This window comes from Lissotriton helveticus, chromosome 1_1 (assembly GCF_964261635.1).
Source record: "Lissotriton helveticus chromosome 1_1, aLisHel1.1, whole genome shotgun sequence".
Taxonomy (NCBI): domain Eukaryota; kingdom Metazoa; phylum Chordata; class Amphibia; order Caudata; family Salamandridae; genus Lissotriton; species Lissotriton helveticus.
The window spans coordinates 1623195947-1623212480 of NC_136057.1; the positions used below are offsets into that span (position 1 = coordinate 1623195947).

General features: G+C 43.9%; 1 protein-coding gene across 1 annotated transcript in view; it reads right to left on the reverse strand.

The window, feature by feature from the left end:
• Nucleotides 1-517: 517 nt before the first annotated feature.
• The window catches only part of ITGA5 (integrin subunit alpha 5), a 289891-nt gene continuing 273874 nt past the window's right edge, over nucleotides 518-16534 (reverse strand). Inside the window, exons 27-30 of the mRNA XM_078688465.1 lie at nucleotides 15213-15332; nucleotides 9736-9837; nucleotides 9030-9152; nucleotides 518-5642 (exon numbers count right to left, since the gene is read on the reverse strand). Coding sequence (XP_078544591.1) covers nucleotides 5559-5642; nucleotides 9030-9152; nucleotides 9736-9837; nucleotides 15213-15332 — 429 coding nt within the window. The 3' untranslated portion in view covers nucleotides 518-5558. The remainder of the gene's footprint in view (nucleotides 5643-9029; nucleotides 9153-9735; nucleotides 9838-15212; nucleotides 15333-16534) is intronic.

A 16534-nucleotide genomic window follows, 5' to 3' on the forward strand; every position in this document is an offset into this window, starting at 1 on the left:
CAATTTACCAATCACAAGCGGGAGTCTGTTGGTTTCAGAGTTCCCCTCTTTGAACAAACAAACATCCCGCTAGATCGCAACCGCCAAAAGAAACCTTTCCCCTTAGTTCAGAAGTTGTATGCTGAAATGGCCCAGTTACCATTATATTTATCGACACTTCAGTGACTCGAGCCATTTTTTTCTCCATGACCGTATGTAATGTAACCTGGTACTGGGGAAGATCGATGCCCTCCACTACACTTTAAACACATGTGAAGATCAGACTTGAGCAAGTAATTGTCTTGGATTACACATTCACAAGTCCAATGGCATAGATTGATCTTATTTAGAACAAATATCTATTACTGCAGACTGGTCACTAGAGCATACGATACCAGAGTCTTGCTAAAAGAACACTGCAAAATATACTATTCAGTGAAATAAATCTGCTTGAATTGTTACATACTGGGTCAAGAGACACATTAACAAACCCCAAATGCAGAGCAACAGCGAAGCAAACCAAAGATGCCCACACAGCTTTTCCTTCAACGGTTTTATTACAACTTCCTTCAAATCACATGGGTTGACAGGACACCTACAGAGCACTAGTAGCAGATTGCCGGTTTCCTTCAACCCTCTGCATCCATGAACTTCCCACCAACCCCTCTTATTCACCAGTTCTTAACAGTGAAACAATTTAACATTTAGAAAAGAAAAATCATGATAGCAAAAATAAGAATTACAAGATAAGAAACATCACCCAATATGGGAGAAGCGCATAGAACGCTGACCAGGAAACAGCCTGGAGAGCAGAGCAAGCACAACTTCAAATTTCGACGTAAATTAACATACATACAATTCCACTGTCATTTAGAAGCAGAAAAAAAGCCACACGAGGCTACACTTGGCTAAATTGATACCAGGTTTTAAATATCAAATTTAAAGGGGATTCTAAAACAGACAAGCTGCTCAACAAAGACAGGCCTCTACACAGCAGCAGGACCCCCATTTCTGAATGTAGCTCCAACACAGCACCTTTAGCACCATTAAGGGCCTGCCGCTGTGGCTTCCTGAGGAGTGCTGACCATGCAGTCTATCAGAGCTGTTAACTCCCCGATAGCCCCCATGGCCCTTCAGCAAGAGTTCTGCACAAGCTGATAAGACCTAAAACGCAGTTGTAGCAGTGGTAACTAACAGGAACTAATGGCCATCCATGAGAAGCAGTAGATAAGGTTCAGGGTCCTATAGTCATTTTATAATGGGGACACTAAGGGGAAAAAAAACAAGCACAGGATCTAATACTCTAGTGGTTCACTACATAGCACTTTAGTTGATAACCCACGGGCCTCAAAAACATCTCTGGTCAATTAAATGCCACATCGAATGAACAAATAGCAATTACACATTTCATTAGGCCCTCAAGAGGTATGTTGCGATGTGCTGTACTAAACTTTCTCCAGAAAAATTAGTTTCGAGTTACGTCAAGCACGATAAAACTACTCAGAGTGCATGATAAACTTGTCTTTTTTGTTGTTCACCATCACAACAACCAGCACAATAGGAACGGAGTTTTGGTAATGGCAATAACCGAGGAAACCAATGGTATCAAATTAGCCAATCATTTAGCATCATAAGCAAGAGAAACAAAATGTAAAAAATACAATAAAATTACATAACAATATTGCACGTGCAACACATTTTAAATTAAAACCCTATCTGTATCCCACATGTGAGGATATCTGTTTTTTTTCTTTATTTTTTCTTCTATCCGTGGAGTAGCGTTCCAGGACCACCACTCTCAATCAGTGCTCAATTTTAACATTTAGGTCACAAACTTAAATCGGACTTTTGGAGGAATAGAAATGGCTTTAACGTCCCTGCAGTCTTTGGCATTTAAAAGACAGAAAAAGTAGAAATGAAAGATCTGCAACTTAAATAAACACAGTTAGGCACAAAGATAAGTCTACAAAATCATAATGGAAAAAAATTGTTGGAAAATAATTCACACGGTTGTTGCAAGTCTTGTGTGCTCCGCTCCTTGCCACTCAAGAAAGGCCCCTACCCTTCTTTGATGATCACTTCCCATAGCATACTACAACCACTCAACGATTACTTTCGCCTAAAACCACCAGATTTATACAAGGGGTGCCGAGAGTGCACTCAACCAATAGGATACACCAATACCATTCTGCTTGAGCCATCAACTGTATAGGCATGATGGGACCAGAAAGTCCCAGGCTGTAAGGAGACATGTCTGTAAAATGTAACTGCACCAATAGCTAGCAGTGTGATGGTACACAGAAAGGGCTGGGGAGCCCGTGTGGTGTCACACACTGCACCCACTTCCTTTAAAATCTGGGGCATTAAAATTCCATTAAGTGGGGTGTTTTAAGAATAAGGATCTGTCTTGCCCCCTAGATTACACTAGAACTTGAAAAACGAAAGCCAAACCATCAGATTGTAGTTTTTTTTTTTATTCACCACCTATGTGGCCGATGGATCTGGACAGCCTTTGCTACTGTGAAAGTCTTGTTATTTCCTGTATCATACCAGCCTTTGCCATGGCAACCTGTTGTTGTGCCACTTGCAAAAGAATCAGACACTGAACATATATTACCTGAAATGTCTTTAACACTCATTCCTCTGCTGTACTAAAATATTGCAACGTGAAAGTGGATAGGTATTGGCTTTTAAGATAATATTTTTTAAAAAAAATGTAATCCTTTGGTATGAATAATTTAAAATGGATTTTTGAAAGTCCAAGTTATGCATATCCTATAACTAAACCTCCCTTCAGAGAGCTGGAGAAATGGCAATATAAACCTTCATAGGAAATGAGTTCATGACTACAGGAATGCCACGGTCTTTGAGAGTCATTAAAAAAAAGCCTGCTATTTGAAGTTTCAACCAGTTCTTTTAAATAGATCGAGATTGACTTTATGTTAAAGGCTAGGCTATTACTCAAGTATATTTCTACAAAGAAGTTTCATTCTTTCATCTTCGTGGAGTGTTTTGAAATCCCCATGGTGTACTGTCATATGTACACCATTCCAGCATCCATTCACCATCTGAAGCCAACCCAGGACTAAATCTCCCAGAATGGAACAAGTGTGAGCAATCTACAAAGTGACCCAAATCCCATACCAACCTGAATAAAAAGCGAGACCAGGGTCCTACATGTGAGGTGGAGCACGGATTCTCGCTGCAAGGATTGCCTAATAATGCTGATATGGAAAGAAATGGAGAATGGAAACTTGCTATGAGGGCCCACAGCACTTTTAGTTCAACTTTTTAGAAACTTAAAAAAATATTCAAACAGCTCTTCACATTGGACTGAAGGGTTAGTCAAACCTGCCAAAAAAGCCGGTACATTGGGAAATACTGAAGAGACCACACCCAGCAGTATTCAAGTAAAACCACAGTAGTGGCGATTTGCAACTTCAGCACACTGACCCGCACTGGCCATGTCTATTGCACTGTATACAGACAGTGGTCATCTTACCAGTCTAAACATGCTTAATGAAAGGTCAGACTCCCAACACCCTGCCATGAAAGGTCAGTTAAACAACTTCGCTTTAGAGGATTGCAGCAACCACACACCACACCGAAGAGGAAACCCAGTTTAGTCCTTTCAGTTCTACTCCGAGACGGTCATTGCTAGAATGGTACATTCCTCACTCTGAATCGGTCACTGTTAGAATGGTACATTATTCACTCATACATTCTCAAGAGTAAAGCAAGGACGGCGGCTCTGTGAAAACAGATCAAAAGCAAAAGAGCCGGGCAAAAGAACACATTAAGAGATCAACAGCCCCTGAACTTTTTGAAGTTTACTTAATGTGGTGGTTTTTTTTCCTTCTCCCGTTAATCTTCTGGCATTATTAAAATAACAAGCCTCTCAGAGCCGAGGTAAACCATGCTTCACTGGGAAGCTAAGCATGTTGCATCAGTTTTGCACATCTCTAATACACTTAGCGAGAAAGACTGCCACACAGAGGGCTCTGCAGGGTCTTGCTACAGTAACCTCTACCAAGAAAATAAAAGTAGTTTGGGTTTCAAAGTGGAACAAGGCTATTTTAAGGCATTCCAGTTGCAAAGCGTTACCAACAGTAGGAGCTGTACAGATAATAAGCCTTTTCACCCACAATAGAATTAGTCTTCAATATCAAGTCCTTTAAAGGCCTGAATTTAGCAAGCCAGGGGAGATCACCAAGATGCATACAAGGCAACATATGAATGACAATCTGTGGGAATAATGCAGTTCAAGGGGCGGGGCAAATCATACTATGTATCTCCATAAATACGATAGACACCTGATGAAAGCTCTTCTTGGTTCTCACCCAAGGCCTGGAAACGCCTGCACATTCATCTGCAGACCGGTGTTTCAACATATTCTGTAAGCAGAGTTGTTAAAAAAGAATATGAACCACAGCCCTTGCAAAAAGGGGTCTCTGATGCTCAACAGTTGCAGTATTATGCGACACAAAGTGGCCACATGCAACAAAACTGCCATAGCCACAGCCTCGCAATCAGTAACTCACTTGCATTCAACGCCCATCAGAATACAAAACCCCAGAAAACATGTCCACACAGAACAGTCACAACGCCATCTCAACATAATGCTGCAGACGTTGCAGGAGACAGTTCACCCGACACTTCCTCGCGCCCCATTTCAGCAGATGCTACATAATGCCAACAGGCGCTCTCAGAATCTCACTCAGGAAAAAAAAAAGTGTCCTGCATATCCGAATATCCAAGACACCCCCGTCATTCCAGCCCAGAGTTCTGTAAGGATGTGTCCTCTGCCTGATAGACCTCTAAGCGGAAGCACTCTGTTGATACCATCAAACGCTGATGTATAGTTCCGCAAGAGGCTGAAAAACGTAACTTTCCACAATAAAACACCCCAAGAAAAGCCTACAGGACATTGGTCCGCAGACCGGCAGGTTTACACTTCACTTGAGCTGAACAGTCTCCACGTCGAGGCTTCAGGTAGCTGACGTCACCGCGCTGGCTCTCAGGGAGCAGCTGCGGAACAGCCTGGAACTTTCCACACTGTGCTGCGGTCCGTCGGCGCCCCGCCACTGGGGGGCAGCTGGGTGATAACGCAACGCTCCCAGCACCCCAGAAGAAGCAGATGTTGGTGAATCTGCCGCGAGGGGCCAGCAGCTCCTTGATAGGAGGCTTTCTTCGGATTCATTTGCGGAAAATCTTCCGGCTCCGCGTGGAAATGTAGAATTGCGTGGGGGAAACGGGGTGGGATGTGCGGGGGACACCGACAACCCCCTCAGTTCAGAATGTCTCACTTTCTGCACAGCAGTTCACTTCGATAAAAAGGAGGTGTCAAGTTCCCCACGGCATAAATAAAATCATCAGCGACCCAAATGCTGCAGTCAAAATTGTTTAGTTTCTTTCCACCGTTCGGGGGGCCCAGTGGTTCCCTCAAATGGGGATTAGAAACAGGCAGGAACCAACGTGGCTCCCTCTGTCCCAGTTCGGTTTGGATCATTGGCATCGTCTCATCTGCTCGGTTTTTAAGGCATCTTTGGCTACACAGTAACACAGGGGCAGGCCTCGCTCTAGGCCTCGGATGTAGCCTGGGGCTTCAGTTCTGCCTTCTCCATGGCGGTGCCGTAAGGCAGGGAGCGCTTGAAGAATCCAACCTACACGAAAACAAAAGGAAAAGACATCATTAGATGCTGCAAGAAACGCTAAACACTTATCCCTCAAAATGAATTTGTTCTGCAGGGCGAAAGAACACAGGGCTTGCGATAAATTGATGGTTCTGCAAAAAACACGAGAATATTGTAAAGGATGATAAACGTTCCTCACAAGAAGCTCACCGTTTCTAATTTATATAATTGTATTATTAATTTGCATGCTGTGTACTCTGCTGCCATCTGGTGTAAGAATAGGAGTATTACACGTTTTCTTCGTCTAGGTCCACGTTTTGGTTTAATGTTTGTGATGTAGGACTGATTGGCGACCAATTTTTTTGGTGACGTCAGGGTCCCGTGAAAGGGTGGGGTGCACTTTTCAAGTCATAGTGGAAGAGAGGAGAAAGGAGGGTGCGCCCATCACATAGAACAGACCAGTAGCGGCTGTAAAGTATGGAAGGTTCTCCAGTCTCAATGTGTACAGCGAAATTAAAACTGAAGTGGCATTTTCATGTCGAAAAGGAACTTAATAGCCCGTGTGGAAGCTTGAGGATACTGTTAGTTACATGACATTATTTATTGGCCAGGATGAGTGTTCCCTTGCTCACTTTGCCACTGGATTCAAGCTAGCCTGGCTGATGAGGGCTGTTAGCCAGAAACCGGTCCCAGTGGCTTGGCAGTTCGGGCTGAACAGTTCCCATGAGGCACAGGGTCAAGACTAATTTGCATATAGCTGTGTCTGAACAGGGGTGACGAAGTGAGCTAGAGAACGATGATGGATTCAACCCAGATCTGTGACTGGGGCGAGTGTCTAACGTTTCAGCTCTGCGTCCATCATCTCCTTGTGTTTGCCACAACATATCAGAACAAAAAGATTGAAGATGAAGGTCTTTCTGCAGCTAGACGTCTCGTCAGATTATCACAGTTCCTTACCTGGGAGGGACTGTGGAAAGGGGCAGGTCCTTCCGGTCACACCTTGTACTGGAGTAATAGGATTGTTCTTTGCGTACGGAATTGAGCAGACTTTCACAGATGGCGTCAAGCTGGGTTTCCCCGATGGTGTTGATCTGGACTTCGCCGTCTTCCTCCCTTGCCTTTAATCCTCCATTGAGGGTTTGCTTTCAACATCAGTGTCCCTTGTCTTGGACCAGTGTGTCTCCTTGGTGGTCTACTCTGCCCTCCGGCATCGAAGATTTCAGAGTTCTGATGGGTTACCTTTAGTCTCTCTTCCTCCCTCACGACTCTACTGAGGCTCTTGCCGGTTTGGCTCTCAACATTCTCCTCGAGCTTCAGCTATTCCCCCTGGGCCTCCTTTGTTTCCAGGGGGCCTTCGTCATCACTTGACAGGCCCAGGTCTTTTAGGGACTCCTGATTTCTCTGTGGTAACACCATCATGTAGGGTGCCCACCTCTGTTTTTGCCCTGACTGTTTTGGGCAGGAACTCTGCACACGCCACACAGTCCTCTGTGCTGTGGTCTTTGGTGAGGCAGATGTTGCCGACCTCGAGAGGCTTTCTGGGTGTATTTGTGGTGGCACGTGGGGCAGAATCTAAAAAGTATACTTCATGTCCTTTTCTCATTTTCCGACCACGTAGTTTACTTAAGTCGGTCTTCTCACCTTGGTGTTCTTCTGGGGTTTTTGGTGCATTCTCTGTGATCACTTCTTCCTTTTGGTCGCTGCCAATCCTCTTCTCTCAACAATGATTTTCTGAGGAAAAAACTTTCTTCCTGCAATTCTTTATTCATCGACTCTGGAGCTCTCCCTTAGGTTTCCAGACTCAATGGTGGAAAAAATAATCTGAAGATGGTGACTGTATAGAGCGTTTTCAGGGGCATATGTCGGACATCAAACAAGAAGGAAATTAAACCCAAATGGGGAATGCCCACAAAAAAACAACAAAAAAAGATTTCCGGGAGATTTTTCCAGACTCGACCATAGATGGTAGAATAATGCAAAGAATGTGAATCTAGAAAAGATTCACGCTGCAAAACATTTTGTTAACAGTGTTGGTGCTGACTTTGTTTCAAGACTTAAATCTGGCAAGAAGGGTCCCCCACCTCAAATCTAGGATACTTCTTGGAGCTGCTGTTAACTAGGATGCGGAAGTAGGCATACTGGAGACTGACATTTCCATATAGTCCCCCTTCTGCAACACAGATGACTACCTGTAGAGTGGTCATCTTGAATTTCCATGTCCTGTCAAATTTCTTAGGAATCTGAAGTCCATTATTGATCTTGCGTTCAGAGCCTCTTTGGGGATGAGTAAGTGAATGTTGCGAGTTGTAAAGGCGACTGTTCCTCTCGCAGGACTTCTACTGCCCTCTTCTTTGAGAGGTCTTGCACTTCATGTTGCAAGAGTATTAGCTCAGTAGAAAAAACCCTCTTTATTTCCCCTATTAAAGACCAATCAATTGTACAACTTTTCCAGTTCTTGTGGCTCAGGATTCACTTTGAGGTTCAAATTCTGGTGGAGTTTCCTCCTAGAGTCGTTTCTCAATTGCTTTAGAGGGTATCTTGTATGCCTTGAAACAGTTGTATTCTGTGGCAGTACCACTTATTTAGGCATCAAGCCACAGTTCATTCCGGATGACATTGATCGCTGAGCAATTCTTTTTCCCCTGTATTGGTAGATCCTTTCCCTTGTATTCTTTTTTCTTCCGACAATCTTGATCCCTTTTGAAGTCAAGCTGGAGAGCAAAGATTTGCCCTCACTGGTGTTTTTGTTTCAACTCTGGAGCTCTTTGGAGTCCCATCAACTGTTGAGTATTTTGAGGTTAAAGGCTGCTTTGGAGTCTCAAAGTCCCACACTTTCAGCTTGACCCACTGGCGCCATATCACACAGCGAGTGTTTCTTCAGCGTTGGCACATTTTGTATTGTGCTCCTGTTCACCTCCAAGACTTCTGTTACAATAAGCTTGAAAGAGCAAAGAGCATATAGTAGCTTACTAGCGTGTATGATTTGCATGCCAGAGTCTCCTTGAAATGCAAGTGATCATATAGCTTGTGATATTGTGGGCTATTTCAGACCAGGCACTCCCTCTGCTCTGTGCCATGACGGCATGAATTACTGCAAGGTGCAACAGAAGCTTGTGTAATTACAAGATCTGTCTTTTGCATAAACTAATATAACCTCTCCACCATTTGAACAGGTTTGTTGCAATTTCTTTGTGAGCGTCACCCAAAAGAAGTGCTACAAAGGATCGCAAGCAGCATATAACAGCATAATAGCATTTGAATAATATAAAGGGTGCTATCACATGCCTAATTTGCTATACACTCTACTACTGACGACCGTAGGCTCCAGTGGCTTACAACGATTTCCTGTGGAGTGTAGGGTGTGTAAACTGACCATGCACATACGCTGATTTTTAAAAGTGATTGCTGTGTGCTTACTTTGTACAGCACGTAAATTAGCAATGCCAGCAGCAACAGGCCAAGAAGAATGGCCAGGATGATGATCCAGAGGGGGACTCCATAACTGCTCTCTGGTTTGGCCCAATATATTGTTGTATTGACCTGCGAAAATAAGAGATGAGAATTTGGTTAGTAGGCCATACAGCCATAACGTACCTCAGTCTGCCATGCATCCAGGATCCCATCCAGTATCAACACCCCAGAAAGCTATGGCAATGATTCTTCATTATAAACCAAGTCGTTTCTTCAGTGACTTCATTAGGCTACCTTTTAAATGGGAAACGTCCGTAGGATGAAGCCGGAATCGTGATGTTCCTCCACAGCGCCAGTAACAGAACGAATGTGTCTTTAGCACACAATTATTCTGCACACAAGTCGATACAACTTCTTGGGGTACAATGGTGCTAGAATTAAAATCCAACACCTTCCCTTTTTTGCGCAGACTGGAGTTGGAATAGTATATTAAACTACTCCAATATCCAGCGCCCCCATAAGGCAAGTCGTTAAAACTACTTGTGTGCAGAACAAATACATGCTAAAGATGCATTCGTTCAAAAGACGGAGTTCCTAAGGCATGCGTGAAAAACACACGTGGAATTCCGTCATACATTCCTTTAAAATACTTCTTGATGCATCCCTCTACGTAAGCCTGTATTGGAGTTGCCCCATGCTGCACAGTACTTGCCTGGTGTGTGCCTCGTGGGTATTGCCTGGGTAGGATCAGATACGGCATGCCCTGCATCTGATAAGCTGCGTCACACTGTAGTGCAAATGCCTGATTCTCTCTCTGGAAAGAAGGGAAACACAGTTTATTCTTCAGCATACTCGAAATATGGAGGATTTGGGTAACTTATGAGAAAAACTAGATAGATGTGTGAACAAAGATAAATAAGTCAGAGCTAAAGTAATTCTGATGTGTCAGAAAGGGTGAGGAAAAATAGGGTATCATGTCACATTCCATGCTCACATCTCCTTAATGGAATTTGCATGGCAAAAAAAAAATTGTTATGTTCTTCATTGGCAATGTGACATGCAATACCATTTTATCAACAAACACATAATAGAATTCTGTTGCGGATATCATTCTCCATATGGGCAGCTGCCTAGCTGTAGCGCCTAACATCTTTCAGCTCTCCATTAGGGAGAAATGAACAGGACAAACAGTCAAGGGCTCAATCTGAGTGAGCCCTGTACATTTCTGGGGGAATATCTGAACTCTTTACAAGATATAGCCAGTTACTGGTATATCACAAAGAGCCAGCGGCCTATAAAAGACATCTGTATAGCAGTAATGTGGTCCTCAGTACACACATTCAAACAATATTGCATAGACATACAGATGAACAAAGAAGCACAGGTGGGACAAAACGTCTTAAACATGTTTACCAATCAATGCTTATCTTCAACCCAACTACAGCAAAGATAAACTGCTACGAAATCTATACACAGCTTGTGAATCTAGAAAAAAAATCAAGGTGCAAAATGGTGTCGTTTTATAGGTTGAAGAATTTTCTGGATTCACAAGTGACCTACCCACCTCCAAGAAGATGGAAGGAAGGACCAAAATAAATAGGTGGGGGAAAAAAGAATCTGAAGGTGGCGGCCAAAGGTGGGAGCTTCCAGAGCAAGCAGGACGGCATCACAAGGGACACCAAATAGAGGTACCATCGATGCCCACCAACAAAAAACGAAAATAGGAAAAAGGACTAAAATAAATAACAGAGTTCTGAACCAAACCATTAGATGGTCGAATAATGCACAGCATATGAACCCAGAATAGATCCATGCTGCAAAACATTAGCATTTTGAACATATCAGTGCTTGTATCTCACTACTTCGAGTAAAGGCTCTGGTTTGTACTGGTCAAAAGAGGTAATTGCTTGAAATTCTCCGTGTCCATCTACTGCTGAGCTCACACACACAGATGTTCTAGCTTGAATTTGGTGAAATCTTTGCACAGCGTGTACTCAAGTGTTGCCACTTGTTTGTGAGCATGCCAGTGTATGACCCAGGTAAATAAAGCCTTCTGACTGGAAAAAAAAGATTCAATGTTGATGGCAGCTACCAGATGTTCAGCATTGTGACTTACACTTCAAACTAGTCACACTGGCCCATGAGCCCGAGCGTTGAAGTTATTCTGACCCATGATCTCAAGTCTTAAAATGGCAACACTGCGTCTGCACTCAGATCTTAGCGTATGATGGTGCACTAATCAATACTCACACCCAGGGCAACCAGAATAATGAGATTCTGTAGCTGCAATGTTTTCTGCATAACTATAAATTTTGAATGCATTTATAATATGCACATGTTAATCCCAAAAAATTCTATCTCAAAAGGATCAAAAATTCCTGAAATGTGGCGATGTATTCCTCAACAGTGGAAGTCTCTTTGCAAAAGTTGACTAGTCATCTCATCTTTCAGTTGCTTATAGCTGTATTTGGTTGCTAAACCGGTAGTAATGGGGTCTAATATTTGCCCAGAAAGTGTAATCATGTATAAAAACTAAAAAAGAAAGAAGCAATAGTAACACAAAATGTGCTGCAATACGCTGCATAATTTCCTCCTTCCTGGCCATATAATTTAGTCAACCCTGTCGCATAATTGCAGTGGCCCTGTTCATACCACGGGGAGAGGTGCTCTGATTGAGATTACAAAGGGTGTGAAGCTCCTTCTAAAGTTGTGTGCACTTTGTAAGCACAATCACAAACAAGATGTATTGTTAGCAGAAACGGCTGCTGGATTAACAAGCATTGGCTAAGAGAATAGGTCTAGCCTTTCAATGGCATTACCCAATCTTTTGGGTTTGGTGTGCTTTTTAATTATGTTCTGAAAAGGGAGCAAAACATTTTTATTTGCAGTGCAGAACAACATTGACAAAACTTTTTAATTTTTTTTTAAATAAAGCCACAGCAGTAGGATGGCGCATTTGTTTTCCTTTTTTAACTCAATTTAATGTTACAAGACGGTGAACGTCAATTTTGGAGTGGTAAATTAAAAAAAATAAAACTAGCAATAGCACATTAAAGAGGAAGTTACAGCAAACTGCAGCTGCTGGGCGCTCTAGACAATAATATATACATTAACAAATATATACATTTTCCAAATAGGCGTAGAAACAAAAGTCAATGCCACATGGAGATGAAACAGTCTAGCAATGGAGTAGTTTTGGTGAGGAAGGGAGAAAAAAATTGATAAGCCAGGAAAGGGGGGGTAAGCAATGGAGGAGCTGTCAGGGCAACTCATACAGTGCAGCACGGTGTGAGTGAGGAAGCAGCGCATGCCAGCAATAAAACAAATGCACTGCCATGGAGTGCTGAACAAAAAAGAAAAAAGTTATCACAATGTAAGCGGTGGAAGTATACAAGTCATCCAATCAAAAGGATAGTAAAGAAGCTAAACTCCAGGGGAGGAAAGACAAACACAAGAAGTGGAAGGAAAGCAATCAAATAAGAAGCAAGTAAATGAAACTGCCATGAAAGCCATCAAATGGTAAACAATGGGCCAACTTAAAGACTCACTTTTGGTATTGTCAACAATAGATCTTGAGCAAAAGACCGCTAAAACCAGGGGTAGAGTTCTTGATGAGCCTCTTCTGTCTACAGCTCAGCAGACAAAGGCTCATAAATAACGTGAACGGGTGGGTTGTTGGTTGGCTGAGTGAGTGAAAGGACTGACGGATAGGTGTTCGAGTGAAAGGGTGGATGGGGGAGTGAAAATGTGGATGGGGGAGTGAAATGGAGGATGGGGGAGTGAAATGGGGGATGGGGGAGTGAAATGGAGGATGGGGGAGTGAAATGGAGGATGGGGGAGTGAAATGGAGGATGGGGGAGTGAAATGGAGGATGGGGGAGTGAAATCGAGGATGGGGGAGTGAAAAGATGTAAGGATGAATGACTGAAAAAAACAGATTGATGAGGGAAGGGGTGGATGGACGATGGATGAGTAAGAGTGTGGATGGAGGAGTTAATAAGAGAAAGGAAGGTTGGATGGCTGGGATGAGTGAAAGGGAGGGTGGACATGATGATGGATGAGTGAAAGGGAGGATGGACAGATGGATTTAAAGGGTGGATGGATGAGCAAAAGGATGAATGGAAGTAGGAGTGAAAGATAATTAGAAGAAAGGACAGATTAGAGAAACAATGGTTGGGTGAGTGAAATGGAGGATGGATTAAAGTAAAAGGATGGATGAGTGAAAGGGTGGAGGACAGGGTAAATGGATAGATGGTTGATTGATTGGGTGGAATGAAGAGCAAAAGGATGGATGAATGAATGGCTGAGTGAAAGAATGAGTGATGAAGTGAAAAGAAAAATGGCTAGATTGAGTACAAGGATGGATGACAAAGGATGGGTGATTGAAAGGGTGGATGAAGAGAAGGATGATTAAAAAGATGGATGGGTAGGTTTGGAGATGGATGCATAGGTGCGAGTAGGGATGGTCTGAAGGGCGGAATGGTGAAAGACTGAATTATAGATTAAAGAATTAATGAAGACAGAATGTAAAGATGAAATTGTGGATATCAGCCGGTGAAAGAAAGGATATATACTTAAATGGAAGTGACAAGATAGCTCTTCTGGGGTGGATCGTAATGACTTGTTTCGTTTGCTTGATGCCACACCATCCTTGGTTCAAAATGGGGAGTATTTGAATTTTCTGGCTACTCCCTTGGCTAAAGCAGTCTGTTGGCTAGACCTAAACAGGAGCCCTCGGATTAGACTGGATGCTGCCACCACTTCCAGAGTGCCCACTACATTGAAAACGGGAATTTGTTGAAATTAATTCAAACATGGATGCAAAAAGTTCTGAGTGTCGTTTACAGCAGTTACGCAGCATCAACATGTCAAACTGACGTGGACGAGCACGTATGGAAGACACGAAGTGGTGTGATGGTATTTTTAAAAGCTAAATATTCCAGAACATCAGTACTTTCAATGGGCCGGTACTCACCGGTACGGAGTACCGCCACTTTTTATTTTTCTCCCTTTGAGCACCGGAACTTTTCCTTCGCCAAGGACAGTACCCATACTCTTAGGGGAAAGTCAGGCAGTGCAGGCTTGATGGCATTGGGGGCTGTGCTGCTGCGCAGAAAGTGCTCTGCTCAGCTGCTGCTGAAAAAGAGAAGTCAGAATGGAGGGAGGGGCAGTGTATACCTCTGAATGGAGCCGCTGCTGAGAAATCCTGCAACGGCTCATTTGAATCACTTAAGGGCTGTTTAGGGTTATGGATGCCCTCCGGCCCTCTGTGAATAAAAGTTAAGGGTCCAATCAGACCCTGCCCAGTCAATCACAACGTAGGTGTGGAACTCGGAGCCTATCCCCAACCCCACAAATCGAATTACAGCGTGACACCCCAGATGAATGCACCTCTCAGCACAAGCCTGTGAGGGGGGGTGATTTCACACACTACCCAGCATCAGATTGGAAAGGCTGACATTGGGCGATGGGATGGTGCCTAAGGGTCTCTCTGCTTTTTTTCCCTGCTTGTCCAGGCTAGAGCTCTGAAGCCTTAGTTTGCTGGGAAAGGGTGAGAGTTAGTGAATTGGCATTGCTGTGTGCCCGTTAGCACCTTCGCTCCAGTGTCTTTCAGGCCTTGGTGAGGGGTGGGGGGGGGGGGGGGGGGTTATGTTTGCAAAGACTGTGAGGCATCTTTCCCAGATAGGAAAATTGAGAGGATGTAATGTTAGGATCAGAGCTGCCTAATAAGGAACTATGGAAATAGGTTTCAGTCCCAGCTTCAGCTCAACATCCTGTGATTCTGGGCAAATGACTTGTGTGTCATATGTGCCTAGGCTCAGAGACAATCTGCATTGGTATGACATTCCCACAATAATAAATGTAATCTTTTGCACATGGGAGGAAAAACCAAATACTCTACAGATAGCAGAAATATTTCTGTATTATCAAGCACAATTGGCACTAAGAAAATGTGGCTCCCATTAAATGCCTGCCTCCAAGCCCCGCCCACAATTGCCCCATCTCCATTCACTGCTTAAATTGATGAGTAACTGCACTTACGTTTTCCCATTTAAAGCACTGCAGAACATACAAGGTACGGCAGCTTCTCATTTCCTTCACATTGTACATCTAGGGAATCGTTAAAGTTCTCTTGTGGGCAGGCTTTACACTTAACTGCAAGAAAGCTTACTGGGGACAAAATACTCACATTCAAGAAGGTTTCAGCCATAATCCGGAAGTCGACGGTGAGTATAGCCCGCTGCAGTTTCTCCAGCGCGCCCACTTGACATCGCAGCTTGAAGCACTCGACCTTCTGCTGGGAGCATCTCTGTGAGAGCCAAGGAGAGGCGTCAGTAATGCAAATAGCATGCAGCGGACAACAGTTCAAAAACAAGGTCATCTCTTCAATAGAAGGGCTTGGATGAAGAACTTTAGTGGGGACTAGAGATTTTCTCAACTTCGCAGTAAAAAGAAAATAAAATATTAACTTGAGAAGTGCTTCACAAAAAGGGTGCCAATAAATTAACTTCAATCCAGAAAGAGTGAGAGAGGGAAGAAAATAACGTTTTTTTTTTAGGAAAGCTTCGGAGGAGAGTTATGTAGCAGTAGAGTGTGGGCAAGGAGCAAGCATAACCCTGTGTTGTTGCTACAGCAGGCAGTAAAGAGGTACACTGGGTGTGCTCGACATTCCTTCTCTCCAGAAATTGCATCACTGAACTGAAATGACTCAACCTCCCTTCCTGACCGAGAACAAAGGCCCGACAGTTCAACACAAAAAGGCCACAGCTTCATACATCACAAGTGATTCTTCAAAGCGGGGCGCGTGCGTTCCTGAAGAAAGGTTTTCTGAAGACGTCCTCTGACAGAAACCACTTATGTCAGCAGTAACCCCAGTAAAGACGTGCGTAATTAGCCATTTACAGACAGCAAGACACACCACCGCAGGCATAATCGCTTCACCTTAAAAAGCAGGTGTTGCTCTTTTCTAACTTAAGGGCGCTGCATACACTCAAAGGAAGTTAACAAGGCCTCTAGGCACGCAAAAAGGGGGCAAGGGCCCCCCAGGCATGCTCTCAATGCTCTTAAGCACTCACACGGGCACGTGGGGCGCGCCTAACTCGAAGGGGCAGAGGCGTTCGGTCCGCCTCATAGGGCCTTCGACTCACTCCAAGGGAAACCAGAGGGCTCCCATGCATAGTAGCAAGGAAAAAGGGTAACCATGGACACAATCACCAGGACAAGAAGGCTCTGGGTACAACCACATCGGTCACATTGGCTCTGGAGTCTGGACACAATCACATATGAGAAAAGAGGTTCCGGTCACCATCAGTGGAGCAAGGGGCCCCCCGCACAGTTACAGGGGCGAGGGTGCTCTGGGCACAATAACAGGAACAAATGGGCTCCAGGCAAAGCCACGGGGGCACACTGGCTCCAAATGCCATTGAAGGAGCAAATGGGTTACAGGTACAATTGCAAGGGCGCATGGGCCCCTGGCACAATCACAGGGTAAGTGGACACCTGGCACAATCC